This window comes from Ailuropoda melanoleuca, chromosome 4 (assembly GCF_002007445.2).
Source record: "Ailuropoda melanoleuca isolate Jingjing chromosome 4, ASM200744v2, whole genome shotgun sequence".
NCBI lineage: Eukaryota > Metazoa > Chordata > Mammalia > Carnivora > Ursidae > Ailuropoda > Ailuropoda melanoleuca.
In genome coordinates, this window is record NC_048221.1 from 53,366,656 (window position 1) to 53,382,198 (window position 15,543).

At 53.3% G+C, this 15,543-nt stretch overlaps 1 protein-coding gene across 1 annotated transcript in view; it reads left to right on the top strand.

Moving 5' to 3' along the window:
- Positions 1–375: 375 nt before the first annotated feature.
- Positions 376–15,543, top strand: part of GRIP2 (glutamate receptor interacting protein 2) — a 98,163-nt gene continuing 82,995 nt past the window's right edge. The window contains exon 1 of the mRNA XM_034658822.1: positions 376–449. Within this exon, the coding sequence (XP_034514713.1) occupies positions 395–449 (55 nt within the window). The 5' untranslated portion in view covers positions 376–394. The remainder of the gene's footprint in view (positions 450–15,543) is intronic.

Genomic DNA, 15,543 nt, shown 5'->3' on the forward strand with positions numbered 1-15,543 from the left:
TTCATTCATTTATTCCCTCGGTCACTTATTTACATATTCCTTCACCCATTTATTCAGCCACTAATTTTCTCATTCATCAATTCACTAACTCATTCATTCATTCAGTCACTCATTTTCTCACTAGTCTATAACCCGATCATTCACTCATCCACTCACTTCTTCACCATTTATTTAACGCATTCGTTGTTTCACTCATTCATTCATTGACTAATTGGCGGTGATTAGCATTATTAGGATGTGACTTGGAGAGCGCAGGGCTGCGGAGCCTGGAAATGCTGGCGGTGCGGGCCTTGGGAGGGGAGCGGCGGGGGCGAGAGCGCGCGGGTTGCGCGGGGTCCCCCTCCAGCCTGGCTCTCCGCGCCCGCCCCCGCCCGCCGCCAGGGCGGCCGCCGGGATGCGGGGCTGGCGGAGGAACCTCGCGCTCTGCCTGCAGCGGCTACCGGACGAAGGTAGGACGCGGCTGCTGTCCGGTCGGGTGAGCACCGGCGCGGCGCGGGGCGCGGAGGGCGGACCCAGCGCCAAGCTGGCCGGGGGCACCGGCCGAGGGTCTCCGCTGGAGATTGCGAAGGGCGGGCGGCCGCGTCCGAGGCGCGGAGCTTGCGGGGTCACCGCAGGACGCGCGGCGCGGCGCGGAGCGGAGCCTGGCCGGGGAAACCTGCGGGGGCGCTCCGCAGGGCGCGCGGAGGTGGGACCCGGGGCAGGGCGGCCGCTAGAGGCTGGAGCGCAGCCTCTGAACCCTCGAGGGCGCAGCCCCGGACCCGCTCGCGAATCCGGTTCCCGGAGCGAGCCCTGGCCGGCGCGGCCACCACGTGCCTCCCCGCTCCCGGCGAGTTTGCCGGGGGTCGGAATGTGCGGGTGCTCTCGTTGGGGGACTTCGGATCCCGACGCTGCAGTCACCGGGACCCAACTTTTCTTCGCACGCCCGGCGGTACCCCCGCGCCGACCCCACGGTCTGCAGTTCGTTAAAGTTGCAAAGAGGCCGGAGGCGGGAGGGGATGCGGGGGTGGGGGGTAGATTCGGCCGCACTGCCCCCAGCCCTGGCCTGGCCTGCCGCAGCGCTGCGGCGCATCCCCCTCCGCCGGGGCGCCTCCAGGGCTGCTCCACGCCTGTACCTGTTGTCGGAACCGCGGTGGCGGAGGGAGGAGGAAGGACCCGCGCCCGGGCCCTGCCACTGCTGAGGAAAGTTCGGATTCGGTGTTAGTTAGGAATTGCGAGAGCTGTGAGTCAGGGTTAGAGTGAGGTGGGACTGGCAGCCGCCCACTCTCTGCTCACTTAGGGGGGCATTATGGCGGACTTACTGGCACCCTGAAGCACATCTGCTCCTGTCTTTAACCTTCACAGCCACCCCCTCGGGAGGGCGCTGTCGTTCTTTCCACTTTACAGGTGAGGACACTGAGCCTCAGAGAGAGGAAGCCGCCTGCCCAAGGTCACAGGGCCAGTAGGTGGTAAACCTGGGGTATGAACTTAAGTCTTTGTGACCAACAAGATCTTGGTGGTGTCCAGCACCCCCCCTCTTCCTGTCTGACACCCAAGTTGGGCCCGGCTCAGTTCATAGGGAAGGATCCATTTCCAGCCCAGGCCAGGAGCTCCTGTGTGGGTCATGGGGGAGGGGAAGAGGAGGGTGACCGCGAGAACTCATCCCTGCCCCTCCTGCCCTGTCCCCAGGGTTAAGTCAAGTCTGTAACCTCTACGCCACTGTGGCCCTAGGTTCTGACGACCTGGCAGCAGGGCCTGTGGAGAGTCTTGGTTAGACCCTCGTCAGGCCTTAGCTGGTGCCCCAGCACCCTGGCAGGCTAATAGCTCTGCCCAGCGGAGAGGGAGGACCTTCCTCCCCTCCTCCAACTTGAGTTGGTACTGATGGCACAGCTATAGGTCACAGAGGGTGCCCGGGTTTCCTTCTCTGGGGTTGAGGGAGGAGGAAGGTGGATAAGCCTACCAACAAGAAGATCTTGGAGGAGTGCCCCTGAGAAGAACCAGGTACCCATGGCCAACGTTCAGTCTGAGCTTGGCCCTTCAGAAAACGGGGCAGCTCGACCACAGGCATGCTCTGTGCTCTTGGACGAGTCATTCCCACTCTCTGAGGCTCACTTTTCTGTATCTCTAACGGGAGGGCCTAATGATTGTCCTGTGAGGTTCCTAGGGAGATGAAATGAGGTCTTGGCCCTGGGATAGCACGTAGCCCAGAGCAGGCTCTGAAGTGAGAGCTGTGATGTCCTGGGACAGAGGGGGTTGCTGTCTTGCTTCTGATTCGCACTCCCCACCCTGTGTGTGTATGTGTGTGGGGGGCATGGTTGAGGCATGTGGGCGGGGTGTGTGTCTGTTGTGTGTGTGTGAGGTGTGCATGGAGGCACGTGGGTGTCATGTTTGAGATGCATGCAGGTATCAATGAGGCTCACATGCGACATGCATGAGGCATGTGGGTCTTGGGACACCTACATTCATTTTGCCTGCCACTGGCCACTTCTTTTGAGAGGAGGCCACTTCTCCGTTCGTCAGTGCCAGGAGGTACCCAGGATTTGAGTTTTCCCTGGAAAATCTTACTTGAGATTGATCCTTGAGCTCAGCACTAAATCAGAGGGTGGCTGGTGCGTTCACCCGTGCTGGCAGGAAATTACTATTTTAAAAAGACAAAATCCCTGGCTTTCTCTGGGCCACGGGAACATTGGTTCCTGTGGGCTGGATCTCAAGTGAGAGGCTTTGATATATGTGTCCAGCTTGATAAGAGGCTCATGGGAGGAGGTCAGTCAAGCCCAAGAGTGACAGAGAGAGACGCAGAGACAGGGATATGGACCTGGCATCCTCCGTGAAAAGTCAGCGGGAGGCATATTTTCAATAAAACCAGCTTACCGGCCTATTCTGTGGTATAATTTAAGGCGCTGGGGAGAGAAGACCAGACTCATGAGCTGGACTTAGGCCTCTCCATTTGCCAGCTCTGTGACATACTCAATTCTTCTGGGCTTCAGTTTCCCCCCCCCAGTCCATGAAGTGGGAAGCGTAACCTTGCAGGGTGGTCTTGAGGAGTCAGTGTTCACAGATTCTTGTACAAAGCCTAGCCCATAGTAGATGATCGAGAAACGCTAACCCTGCGCTCCCTTTCTTGATCCTTACAGCTGCTTTACCTTCACATTTGGGGGAATGAGCTGGCGCATTGGTCAGTGGAGTAACTCAGGACTCAGGGTGGATTTCCGGGGTGTGAGGAGCCACGTTGAGGCTCTCCACTGCTAGGGTTTGGGGGATCCAATCGGGTTGTGTCTACCATGTGGCTACTTGAATCCACCATCCGGCCTTCCCCAAGGAGGTTGGCCAAAAGCGTGGTTCCGCTCCCCGTTATGCTCCCGCACACTTGCACAGCACATGTGTCCAGATCACTCTGCAGTTTTTGGAGCCTGAAGTCGTAGTCATGTCCGTCGAAGAGAGACACAGACAGCCACTGGGATTGGGAAACTGATTCTAGCTTCATGATGCTTCTGAGTTTGTATGTGCGTGCGTGCGTGCGTGTGTGTGTGTGACTTGTGTTCTAATGACATTCCAGTTTGATGTTTGTGATCCTAGACAATGACACATTTTTTTTTCTCTTCACTGCAGTACATGCTTCCAGAGGACTCCCCCGTGCCCCCCCACCCCCAAGTTCTTGCTGATTCCTGTGTGGGATCCAAAAAATGAAAGCCAGTCCTCAGCTTTGAGTCGCCCCCAGTCCCTCAGATAACAAAAGTTCAAGGTGCCCAGTGCTTGGGGAACGTGAAGTTGAAGGCCGCAGCAATTCTGAGTGGGCACGCTGCTCGGAGGAGGGGGCGCTGCAGCCCGGGGCGGGTCAGCTTCTACTGGCAGATCCTTCCCGTGGTGTGGCCTGATTAATTTTCCTCCTTATGCCAGTCCTCTCTGCTCTCTAATGGACTCTTGGAATGTGAGCCAGGAGGGTTAATAGAAGTCATCTCTTCTTATTAGAGAGATGGGGAAATACAGGAGCAGTGAGGAGGAAATGACTTTTTATTCATTCAACAAATATTTATTGGGCTTGTTCTGGGGGCTGGGGATACGGCCATGAACGAGACAAAGACCCTGCTGGAGCAGACTTCACATTCTAGGGAGGGGAGACAGGGGGCAAGGAAATATAAATAGGAACGGGACAGTTCTAGAATCACGAATGGGATGAGGGCAACAGAAGAGCAGAGGGCAATGTTGTGGGGAGTCCCAGCAGAGGGAACTTCTCCAGACAGGGTAGCCGGGGGTGGTCAGGGAAAGCCTCTCTGAAAGGTGACTTTTGAGCCGAGACTAAGGAGCAAGAAGGCTCAGGCCTGCCAAGAGCAGAAGGCAGAGTTAGTAGGCGAGGGAACAGCAAGTACCAAGAAAAGGCCTGGTCTGCAGGGCGTAGTGTGGAGAGGACCAGTTTGACCTGTTGGAGGAAGAACAAGGAGCGAGGGAGAGGGAGAGTGATGAGCAGTGAGGCTGGAGGAGGCAGATCATGAAAGACCAGATCACCGTAGGGGAAGGAGCGTGGATTTTATTCCATGTTGGGAGCCTTTGGAAGTCTTGACCAAGCACTTGGGCTGGCTCTGAAGATGAGCAAGGTTTTGAGTGATGGAGAAGGCAGTGGGGAGAGGCACGCCAGGCAGAGGAATGGCATGAGTAAAGGAGCGGAGGTGGGAAAGCTGTAGGGGCTGAGGCTGCCAGACAGGCAGGGACCAAAGGCATTGAATGCCGCTCGGGGGAGCTGTCTAGGGTTCTGACGGGCACATCCGGTGTCCCTGCAATTATGGACTTGTGTGTGTGTGCGTGTGTGTGTGTGTGTGTGTGTATGTATCCGTGGTACCCAGCTAGCTGATGTGTCCCTGTGCTGGTTACCTAGGAGACAACGGGAAGACGATGGGGCGGGATCTGATTGGCTACTCACTCCTGCTGCTCATCTCTCTGTCAGAACTGCAGGCAGAGGTTACAAATGGTCCATGCGGGCATGCCAAGTGCTGGAAGGGGAGCTTGCGAATGTTCGTTGCCCTGAGTCCTGTGTGTATGTGTGTGTGTGCGCGCGCACTCGTGTGTGCGTGTGTGTGTGTGTGTGGTTGCCAGTGCATGTGTGTGCCCGTCTTGAACAAAGCGGTGGCATCTGGAGCTAATGCGCTTCCTGCTGTGAAACATCTGCTCACTGCCTTAAATCAGGTAGTGGGGGCCCAGATAAATTTAAGAAGAACCAGCCAGACTTGGGAAAGGCTCTTTCGTTTGGTTTTAATAACTGCAGTGTCAACCTTGGAGCTGATTTTCAACAGTTCCCCTATCTCTAAAAATGCAAATAAAGCTTTGAGTGGCAGAAGTTATGTCCCGTGACACGGACTGTGATGTCATTTGGCAGAATTGCCTCCCCCACCCCAGCCCAGAAGGTTGGTAGAAGACCATAGGTCTGTTTTTTCCTCCCCTCTCCTTCTTTAGAACAATAATGCCCTCTTTTTCTTGTACTTTGTGGGTGAAGGGACAAGGAATCCACACTTTAATTTTGCTTAGGAAGGGGACAAACAAGCAAAACCCACCAGAATGTTTCCTTTGCAGTTGACTTTCTAATGCAGCAGCCCAGGTCGGCTTGGGGAAAAACAAAACGTGGCAACACCACCACCACCCAGCTCCAGGGCTGCAGAAACTTTAGCATTCTTAGTCTCTCTTCCCCACTCCTGCCTCCCACTGTGCAGGGCTTGGTAGATGAGGCAGCTGGTGGGGAAGGAAATGAGGATTTCCCTGCTCCCACCCTTGGTTTCTCTGTCCTGTGCTTGAGTTTTAATGTTCCATGTATGATGAGCCTCCTCTGCCTCTGTGTCATTGGAAAAAAACATCATCCTGTTTCCTACTGGAGACATATCATACCATGTCTTCCATTCATTGTCTATTTCCGGTGTCTCTCTCACCACTGGTGGGAGGTATTTTATCTGAAACATACATCAGGGCGTGGTTTCCGTCTGTTTATACATTCCTCATGTGCTCCGTTACTTACAGGAGAGGTCTCACACTTACATGCCTAAAGGGGCAAGGCAAGTGACCCAAAAGATGAGTGAAGAAGGTCCCAGGGCCTTTGCACTTGCTGTTCCCTCTGCTGGATTGATCTTACATGTGCACGATTCACTCATTTCATTTAGGTCTATGCAACTGTTTCGTCCTCAGAGAGGCCTTCCCTGACCGTCCCATCTAAAATGGCAGCTTTTTAGCTGCATAACTTTCTTTTTCTTTCCGGTGTTTTGCACTGCCTGACCTTATGTTATATCCTTGTTTGTTGCCCTTCTCTCACTAGTATGCAAGTGTCATGAGGGCTGTGGCTGTGTCTTTCTTATTCTCTATCTTATTCCCTGGTAACCAATACATTGCCTGACACATAGTAGTTGCTCAGTAAATATTTGCGGATGAAGGGAGTGAAATGGGTCTGGGGGACAGAGAATATAGACCTTATAGGAGCTCTGGCTCAGCATCCCAGATCCGATTTTTCTGGAGAAGCTAAAGACCCAGAGTTTTGCATGCCACCTCGCAACTCCAGAATGTTAAGCACTGATTCAAACAAAGATCCTGAGGGCCGAGCAGCGTTCCTTTTGGAGTTGGGGGCCTCTCGTATTCAAGGCCCTTTGCCATCTGGCTGCAGTAACCTCTCTTCCCTCCTTAGTCATGCACAGACCTTGTTCTGCCCCACCTCTGAGCCTTTGCTCAGGCTGCCACCCTGCCTGGAGTGCCTTTCCTCCTCCCTCTTCTCCACCTGGCAGAAGATTGTTTCCTCTGGTTCCAAACACAGGCCAGGCCAAGGGGCAGCTTCCTGTTGTCCCCCTCCTCTGACGTGGCAGAGTTAGTCTCTCCCACCACGTTTGTCCTGGCCCCTTTCCTTTTGGAGCATAACTATGTCCGCTCACCTGTCTCCTCTACTACACACAGAGCTCCAGGGGCAGGAGCCCCGTCTAGGCCATCTGTGGGTCTGTGGCACCCAGCATAGGGTCCGACATACAGTAGGTGCCCACTAAGTGAGTGGGTGCATGAAATAGAAAGGAAGGGGAAGAACACACCTTTCTGAGCATCTCCTGTGAACAGGGCCCTGGGCTGACCGTATTTACATCCTTCACTCGCAGCGCCCTAGTGACGAGGATGTTGGGGCTCAGAGGGGCTCTGACTTGGCCTGAGTTCCTGGTGCGCACAGGGCTCCCCATTGAGTGGAATAGCCTCTCCCTGCCTGCTGTGCAGTCCCCACCTCATTCCGTTCTTTTTTTTTTTTTAAAGATATTATTTATTTATTTATTTATTTATTTATTTGTTTGTTTGTTTGTTTTTCGAGAGAAAGGCTGAGCAAGGAGTTTCTGATGCGGGACTCGATCCCAGGACCCCGAGATCATGACCTAAGCCCAAGGCAGATGCTGAGCCGACTGAGCCCCCCAGGCGCCCCTCATTCCATTCTCTAAACAGACCTCTCCGCTTTGCCTTGTTGAGCTTCACTTCTCTTCTCTGTAAAATGGGAGCAGTACCAGCCTCCAAGAGAACTGTCATGAGGCTCCAGAGATGACAGATGGGGGAGGGCTTTGCCAGCTACGGAGTGGGGTGTGCTCGTGGGACGGCGACTGGCACGGTGAGGGCAGTGCCCAGTTACTCACTGAGCAGGACCATGCCTCACCTGTATGTCCGAGCATTCGAGGAAATATTTATTCTTCTTTCCATTCATTCTTTCATTCTGCAATTTCATTATTAAGCCTCTGCTACCTGGCAGCTACTTCTTTTATACCCTTTCACTTTATATTCCCGGAAACCTGACCACGTGTGGGTCTGGCTATCTCTGTCTCACAATTGGGAACCTGAGGCACAGAGAGGTTACGTCACTTGGCTAAGGGTGGATGCACTGCTAGGAAGTGGCAAAGCGGGCTTTGTCTTTCTCCCAAACCAGGGCTCTTTCTGTGACCCCTGGCTGCTTTCTTTGGAATTCTGGTTCCAGGAGTCACAAGCAATGGGGAACTCAGGGAAGGGGCATGGAATTCTGCCTGGCGTTTGGGAATTGGCACTGACCTCTGACCGGGGTTTTAAAGAGCAAGGAGGAGTGGCCAGGAAGAGAAGGGCACTGGAGGCCAAGAGATCAGTGTGTGCAAAGGCACAGAGCTGAGAAGAACCTGGTGTGACCACAGTTGTGCAGCGTGGCTGGCATGTCCGCTGCGTGCGCTGTGTGTGTGCGTTGGGGGGTGGGATTTGGCACTAAAAAAAGAAATAGATCCACAGCTTTCTTCAGAGGATCTGGTTACCTGGGCTTACATTTCTGCTGTCCTTTGTGGGCTGGGGGTCTGCTTGCCACGCTCCCCGTCTGGCCACCGATGCATTCACTCCCTTGCTCACCCTTAGTGGTGTTTGTGTTTGAGACCTTGAACTCAGCCACTAAAGGAGTTCGAACTTCGTCATCTTCAGGCGGCTGAAGGAAGGGTTTTTAAGCAGGAGGGTGATGTGTTCAGGAAGCTCCTGCTGGCGGCTGGGGCATGAGAGGCAAGAGGAGTCAGGGAGACCCCCAAAATGACCATGTTGGGAGGGTCTGCTCGGCACTGCAGGTGCCTTATTCACACAGTCTCTGCTCCCCCTAACTACCCCGCAAGGTCAGGTTATCAGCCTTATCGGAGGAAACAGAAGCTACAAAAGTAGATGCCGTAAAAGAAAGGATTGCAACATTGGACTACATAAAAATGTAGAAGTTATCTAGGACCAAAGGCGCTATTCACGAGGTTCCAAGACAAGCCACGGTCAGGAGGGAAAGTACTTACAACCTACATCACAGGTAAAGACTGATATCCAGTGTATATCAGGGTCTCCTGCAAAGCAATAAGAAAAGATACACAGTCTAGTAGGGGTGTCATGGATTCAACCAGGAAGTTACTAGAAGATACGCAAATGGCCAGAAAGTGAATGAAAAGATAGCCGACCTCAACATTTTAGGGGATTATTCTGTTAGCATGAGGAAAATGCTCAGAGAAACAGCAGCACAGTATCAATTTTAAGGGGAAGTTAAAAAATCCATAGCGTCTTGTGTTGGTGAGATCACGGGGGACGCAGAAGCTGACATGCAGGAAGGGGAGGCATGTAGGAGGGCAGTTTGACAAGTTAGCTGGCAATTTGGAAAGCACTTACACCCTTTGACCTGGCTACTCCTTTTCTAAGTATGGTAAGTATTTTCTAGTCTAGAGAAGAAAATCTAGCAGAGATGCATAAGGCATCGTGGACAGAAACATTTGTGGCGGTGTTCATGGAGGGGGAGAAAGGAGATAAACCAACTGTCCATCGGGGGCAGACTGGCATGAAAACACAGGGGTCACGTGGCTCAGATGAGAAACTTCCGACCACATTAGTGATCTTTCTTGAACCCCTGCTCCCACTTGCCGAGCCCCCACCCCTTCTGCCAAAGGGAACGCGGTCACCGATTCCTAGCACTATGCATACACACGCTTTCCCTTCCTTTTACACAAATAGTAGCATACCGTCATGCACTTCTGTACCTTGCTCATTTGTCATGAGATCTGTGGTCCCTGAAGAGCAACATAAGCCCCCAGGTTGGGAAAGAGATGGTTCTCAGCACCCAGCACCACACGGCTCTCCAGAATGGCTGTTCAGATGTGTAGCTCCCTTTGGGATTCATGTAATTTTACAAAAGAGGAGAAAAGATTTGAGGTGGGTTTGCTTGTTCAAGGTCCCAGGGCTAGATGGTAGCTTTGGTTTGGCCTGTGGCCTGTCTGCTCCACAGGGTGGAGACTGCCGGCCCAGAGCAGAGGGACATAGGTGGCAGAAGGGGCCAGACGTGGCAGTGGACCGATGTGGAGGGCCGGGCCTGGATGACACTCAGAGTTTCCTGCCTGGGATTCCTCCTGGCCTGGGGGGTCATGCTGGTGCCTTTCACTGAGCCAGGGGGCAGGCAGAGGTGGAGTGTAGGGGGCTGAGGGTGAGAGATCTGCCTAGAAGCGTCTGTCCTGGAGGCCCCTGGATGGGTAGCCCTGGGAGCTGGCAGCCCGGCTGGGGAACCCCATGGAGGGGTGCCCTTCGAACAACCATTTTTCAACTCTATGAACAGATGCTTCCCCTCTCTAGTCCACAAGGATAATTTATCCTAGGGTGAAAGATGAATTCTCCCAGGGAGCTTCACTGCCAGAGACCCGAGAGCCTCAAATTTGCTGCTTGCCTTCTGTGCTGATGGAACTGGGCCTCAAGATTTATGTCTGGGGGTTTGTGGGCAGCTGGCTATGCTTGGCAGGAGTCCTAGGGGACAGGCAGGGTGGGGACAGCTGTACTTTATAGTGAGGGTGGGCCCCAGGAGGGTGTAAATCACTGGGCCTCCCAGCCTCCCAGGAGAGCTGCCTCCCTCAAGTGGGCGGGAAGGGGCTCAAGGGGATGATGCCTGAGGACAGCAGAGAGCACCCTCCCTCAGAAGCCACTTGGTCCAGCTCCCTCAGGTCCTAGGCGGGGGGACTGTGTCCAGAGAGAGCAGCGCGCAGGTCCCGTGGGAGGTCAGGGTTCCTCAGACCTGAGGGATTAGACGCTGGTTTGAATGCTTTTCTTTTTGCTATTGTTTCTTTCAGCGATAAGCCAGCCCAAACCACAGGCGTCCCTCTGAACTACTCTCAACTGCTGGCTGTTTGCTGGCACTCTGTGCTGACGGGGACCTCGGGGGTCTCTGCCGTCCAGGAGCCCACAGACTCACAGGGGGGCAGGGATGCCTCACTCAGGACAGTCTCCTGAGGAAAGAGATGGGAAAAAAATATTAAGAGCTTTAGTTTTCATTTGTTTTCTAACACATTTTCGTGTTTTCTAGTTTTGTGTATGTTTATAATGTGAGCGATACGCAGACACGGTAATACGGGGCTAAGTCGTAACCAATATGTGTGTTATGGCAGAGGAACGCACGGACATTTTTATGTACATGGGGTGCAAGATCAAAAGGGTTTGAGGACCAGCTCCTGCCTACCTATTGGACTATAGTAGTTGGGAGGACCCTGGGCTCCTGGGCTGGCATCTCCCTTGCCTGGAGGGCAGAGAGCAACTTTTACGGAGCATCTGCTAGGTGCTGGGCATGGGCGCACCCTTTTCTATCGAGGCTTGGATTCTACACCGACGATGGGCGTGGTTAATGCCATTTTGCAGCCTGGGAGACTGAGGCCCAGAGAGAAGAGATGTGCCCCACTTCATGCCGAGCTAGGACTCATTTCTCAGCCCTCCTGTTGACTAGTTTCACAGTTCATCCTTTTTCTGTCTCCAGTTAAAAAAGATAACACTTAAAAAATGTTCGTTGTGTGTTTAAACTACTTTAAATAATTAAACACAGCAATATCAGTTGAAAAAAATTGCAATGTCCCTCCTTCTCCATACAGCACTAATATGTACATGTTTCTCTGGCCTCTTGCCATCATTAAAAAAAAGCATCCTTTTTTTTAAAATAAAAAGTTTTCATTTTATTTATTTGAGAGAGAGAGAGCGCTAGCACAAGCAGGGGGAGGGGCAGAGGGAGAGGGAGAGAGAATCTCGAGCAGACTGCACATCCAGCACGGAGCCTGATATGGGACTACATCTCACGGCCCTAAAATCATGACCTGAGCCGAAATCAAGAGTCTGTCACTTAACCGGCTTGAGCCACCCAGGCGCCCCAAGAATATCCTTTTATATTAAGTTACTTTCTCTCTGATTAAGTATGCAGTTATTGCTAAATGTAGACCATTTTGGAAGGAAAAGCCAAGAAGAAAATTAAAATCATCCTCCATCAACCCACCATCCATAGACAACTTGGGTGCATTTCCTTCCAGTCTTTTTTCCCCACTGTCTACTTTTGTTAAGATCATATGACATATACCATTTTATGGTTTTTTTTTTCTTTGCTTAGTTTTATAGGATTAGCTACAGAATGCCCCCTGGGGTGTCTGCACCAGGCAGAGTTTATTTACCTGCTCCCCTGCGGTTGGATAGCAAGGCTGTTGCCAGCATTTTGCTGTTATAAATGAGGCCGCAGTAAGTCTCAGCTTTCCTGTGGCCGTCATCAGCCTTGGTGTAATTCTGCGTGGGTTTTTTCCCCCTGCAGATGTTATTTCTTACACTTGTCATTCTTAATGGCTGTGTAATCTCCTGGAGTGTGCTGTTCCTCACGTTCCAGGCCATTTTGCCCTCTCCGTATCCCACCAGTCTTCCCCACTCCCTCTGGGAAGCCACCCCCTCCCCTAATCCCTCCCCCTAGCACCTTCCATGCAGGGAACCAACCTCCAGTGGGGAGGGGAGGGCTGTCATCATCTTGCCCAAACCCCAGGCATTTGCTGCCTCCCTCCTGCCCTTGTCGTGGTCCTGGCATTCGGACACTGTGTAGCTTGATTCCTTCCTTTTTCCTTTCGTTCTGTGGTTTTAACTAGGACCTACCGTGTGCCTAGCCAGTGTTCTAAGTGCTGGGATACAGTAGTTAACCAGACAGTCTTTGTCCTTATGGAACAGGGGAGACAAACCATAAACTGGTGGAGAAAGAAATAAGAGTTCACAGGGGAAAGTGCTGCTCAGACAACAAGAAAGGGATGAGATGAAAGAGGATGATGGGTGGTCAGAGAGGGCCTTCTGGAGGAGGTGACGTGTGCTGGGACCAGTTAAGGCAGAAACTGGGAGAGGAGGATTCCAGGCGGAGGGAATGGCAGGGGCAAAGGCCCTGGGCACATTGTGCATGTTTGAGGACTGGAGGCCAGTGTGGCCACAGTGCGGTGGGGGAGCGGGGGAGCGGAATGGGGTGAGGCTGGCAGGCCTGGCAGGTGGAGGGGAGGTGTATGTGTTTCTTTGGAGAGTCATGGAAGACTGTCGCAGTGCCCGGCACACAGTAGGGGCCTGGTTGAACTAGCTGCTGTTACTGTTGCTCCCTCTTCATGAAGAAAGTCCAGAGGCGAGACTTGCTTGCTCCAGAATGCCCCCAGGCCACTGCCTGGCCTCCTTGAGGTCTGACCTGTCTCCTCGCTGCGGCTCACACCTGTTCTGTCTGACAGTGGCCCTAGAACAGGTTGGCTCTGCGCATCAGCAGTTCCCCTGACCTCACTGGGCCCCAGAATTGGGGGTCTGATGGGCCCGTGTTTGCTCTGAACTATCCTTGTATGTGAAATGGGCTGATTCTGCCTCCTGGGGCTTTTGCCGGCTCCTAGTAGGGGCTTACTAACATCAGCTCTGAAGATATGAAATCAAACATCTTAAAAAATAATATTTTAGGGGCGCCTGGGTGGCACAGCGGTTAAGCGTCTGCCTTCGGCTCAGGGCGTGATCCCGGCGTTATGGGATCGAGCCCCACATCAGGCTCCTCTGCTGTGAGCCTGCTTCTTCCTCTCCCACTCCCCCGCTTGTGTTCCCTCTCTCGCTGGCTGTCTCTATCTCTGTCAAATAAATAAATAAAATCTTTAAAAAAAATAATAATAATATTTTATCTAGAAAGCTCTATGATGTTTGTATGAGGGGGTGTGTGAGTGCCCTGCAGCAGCTCTGGCCCCGGCAAGCTCCCTGGAAGGAGGTGGCCGGTGGCCCCTCAGGGAAAATCAAAAGCAACTGCATCGGATTCTGCACTTAATTTAATGAAAAATCCCTGCAGGGAGGCAAAGGCAGTGAGGCAGGGCTTGTGGGCTTGGGCAGGAGCGATTCCGGGGAGATTTATGATGCTTCATAAAAGATTCAGATCTAGGCTGAGCTTGGGAGGTGCTGGACTCAGCGCTCTGGGCTCTGTCTCCGAGACCTGGGGGCAGATGGTCTGAGGCTCCTGATGGCCATGACTGCTGTGTGACCCTGGGCAAGTGATGGCCCCTCTTTGGGCTTTGTCGCACCATTTGGCATTCTGAGTTCCTTCCTCCCCCAAGGTCCTTGACCCTAGCCCGCCTCCTGCCTCCCACCGGACCTGCATTTTACAAGCCTTTCCACACCTTTGAGGTCCTTTTCCTCACAGCCTATGCCCTTCCCCGCCCAGTTGTTTCTCCATTTTACAGAGGAGAAAACTGAGGCTCTGAGAGGTTCCCTGATGCTCCCAGAGTCACACAGCAGGACTGGAGCAGGGGTGGGGTTCCCCTTCAGCAGGGGCAGGGTTCCCCTTCAGCATGGGGTCCGGAGCCTCCGTGGTGGGCTTGAAGGCCACTTGGGATGTGTGGCAATTTGATTGTCCACACAGCCCCGTGTGGAGTCTGTCCTGTCGTGTTTTACTTTCCCATCCAACAGAGAGGGGTCAGGAGAGTTACGGGATCAGCACCAGAGCTGGGAACGTAAGTCACCTCCTGGTCTGGCCTTTCTCCCCTGCACTGTGTGACCCTAGGCAAGTGACCTAATGTCTCTGAGCCTCTAAGTCTTCATTTATAAAATGAAGATCACAGTATGCTCACCTCCTGGGCTCGCTGGGGGGTATGTGTGGGGACCAGCTATTGGTAAGTGGCCTACAATAGTACCCCATGTCCATTTTCTCAAAAAATTGTAATTCCCGGGCTGCCCCAACCCTGGAGAAAATCATACTAAAAAAGGAGCCCATTCTTTGCCAGGACCAGGGCTTTGCTGGTATGGCCCCTCCCGAGGTGGCAGAGGAGGGAAGACACTTACCGTAGGCTTGTGGTTGCAGATGGCAGGCCGCTAATTTATTTACCTCTTCCTAATCAATACGCACGACACATAAATAAAATATTGCACTTGTCCTGCTCCACCCGGGTCCAGGCCGGCAGTGACAGTCGGCGGCTCTGAAGCAGGCTCTGTGTGTGTGTGGAGTCTGGCGAGCGGGTTAACGAGCTGATGATTCCTTCCTTAACCTAATTCCTTGTCACATAGCCAGCAGCACTGAGTTCCGTGTTCTGGACGTGCTGGGCTTCCCCCTCCAGACCTCCCAGCCAGGCCCTAGCGTGTTTGGTTTCCCTTGGAGCTGGGCAAGGCTGGACTGTCCCAGGAGGTAGTGAGCTCCCCATCAAGGCTGCTGTCAAAAGGGTTCCCGTTCTGCAGGGGTGTTTGGACTTGGGGATTCTCAGGACATCTCTGGAGATGGGTTGACCATGGTGGTGGGCCTAGTTTTTCCGGTTTGTGCACCGGCTTGCGCCTTGGCAAGGGTCCCAGCCTCCATGCTGTCCCTGTCACAGTCCGTTCTCCCCGGCCCCTCTGACCCAGCTCATCTGGGGGCCAGGAAATCCAGGTATAAGACAGAGTCCCGATTCATGGAACCGCCACCCCCAGAGCTCCAAGAAAACCTAGAGTGGGGAAGGAGGGCAGGGCCAGCCTGTGCAGTCGGCAGGACTGGGTTCCGCTTCTGCTCTGCCATGTTTTCAGAGTCCTTGGACAAGTTACCTTGCTTCTCTGAGTCTCATCTGTGAAATGGGCACGGTGTTGATGTTTACCTGACGGGGTTGTTGTGAGGCTCGTTCATTCATTCACTTGACAAATGTTTACTGAGCACCCGCTAGGTGCCTGGTACTGCCTCAGGCCCTGGGGTTATAGTGGTGAATACGATGGACTAGTGCCTCGTCCTGATGGCTCTTACATTCTGTGTGCAGGCCAGCCAGGCACCATGTGAGCGGATAGATGTGCACTCTACCAACGGTCGTGGAATGGAAA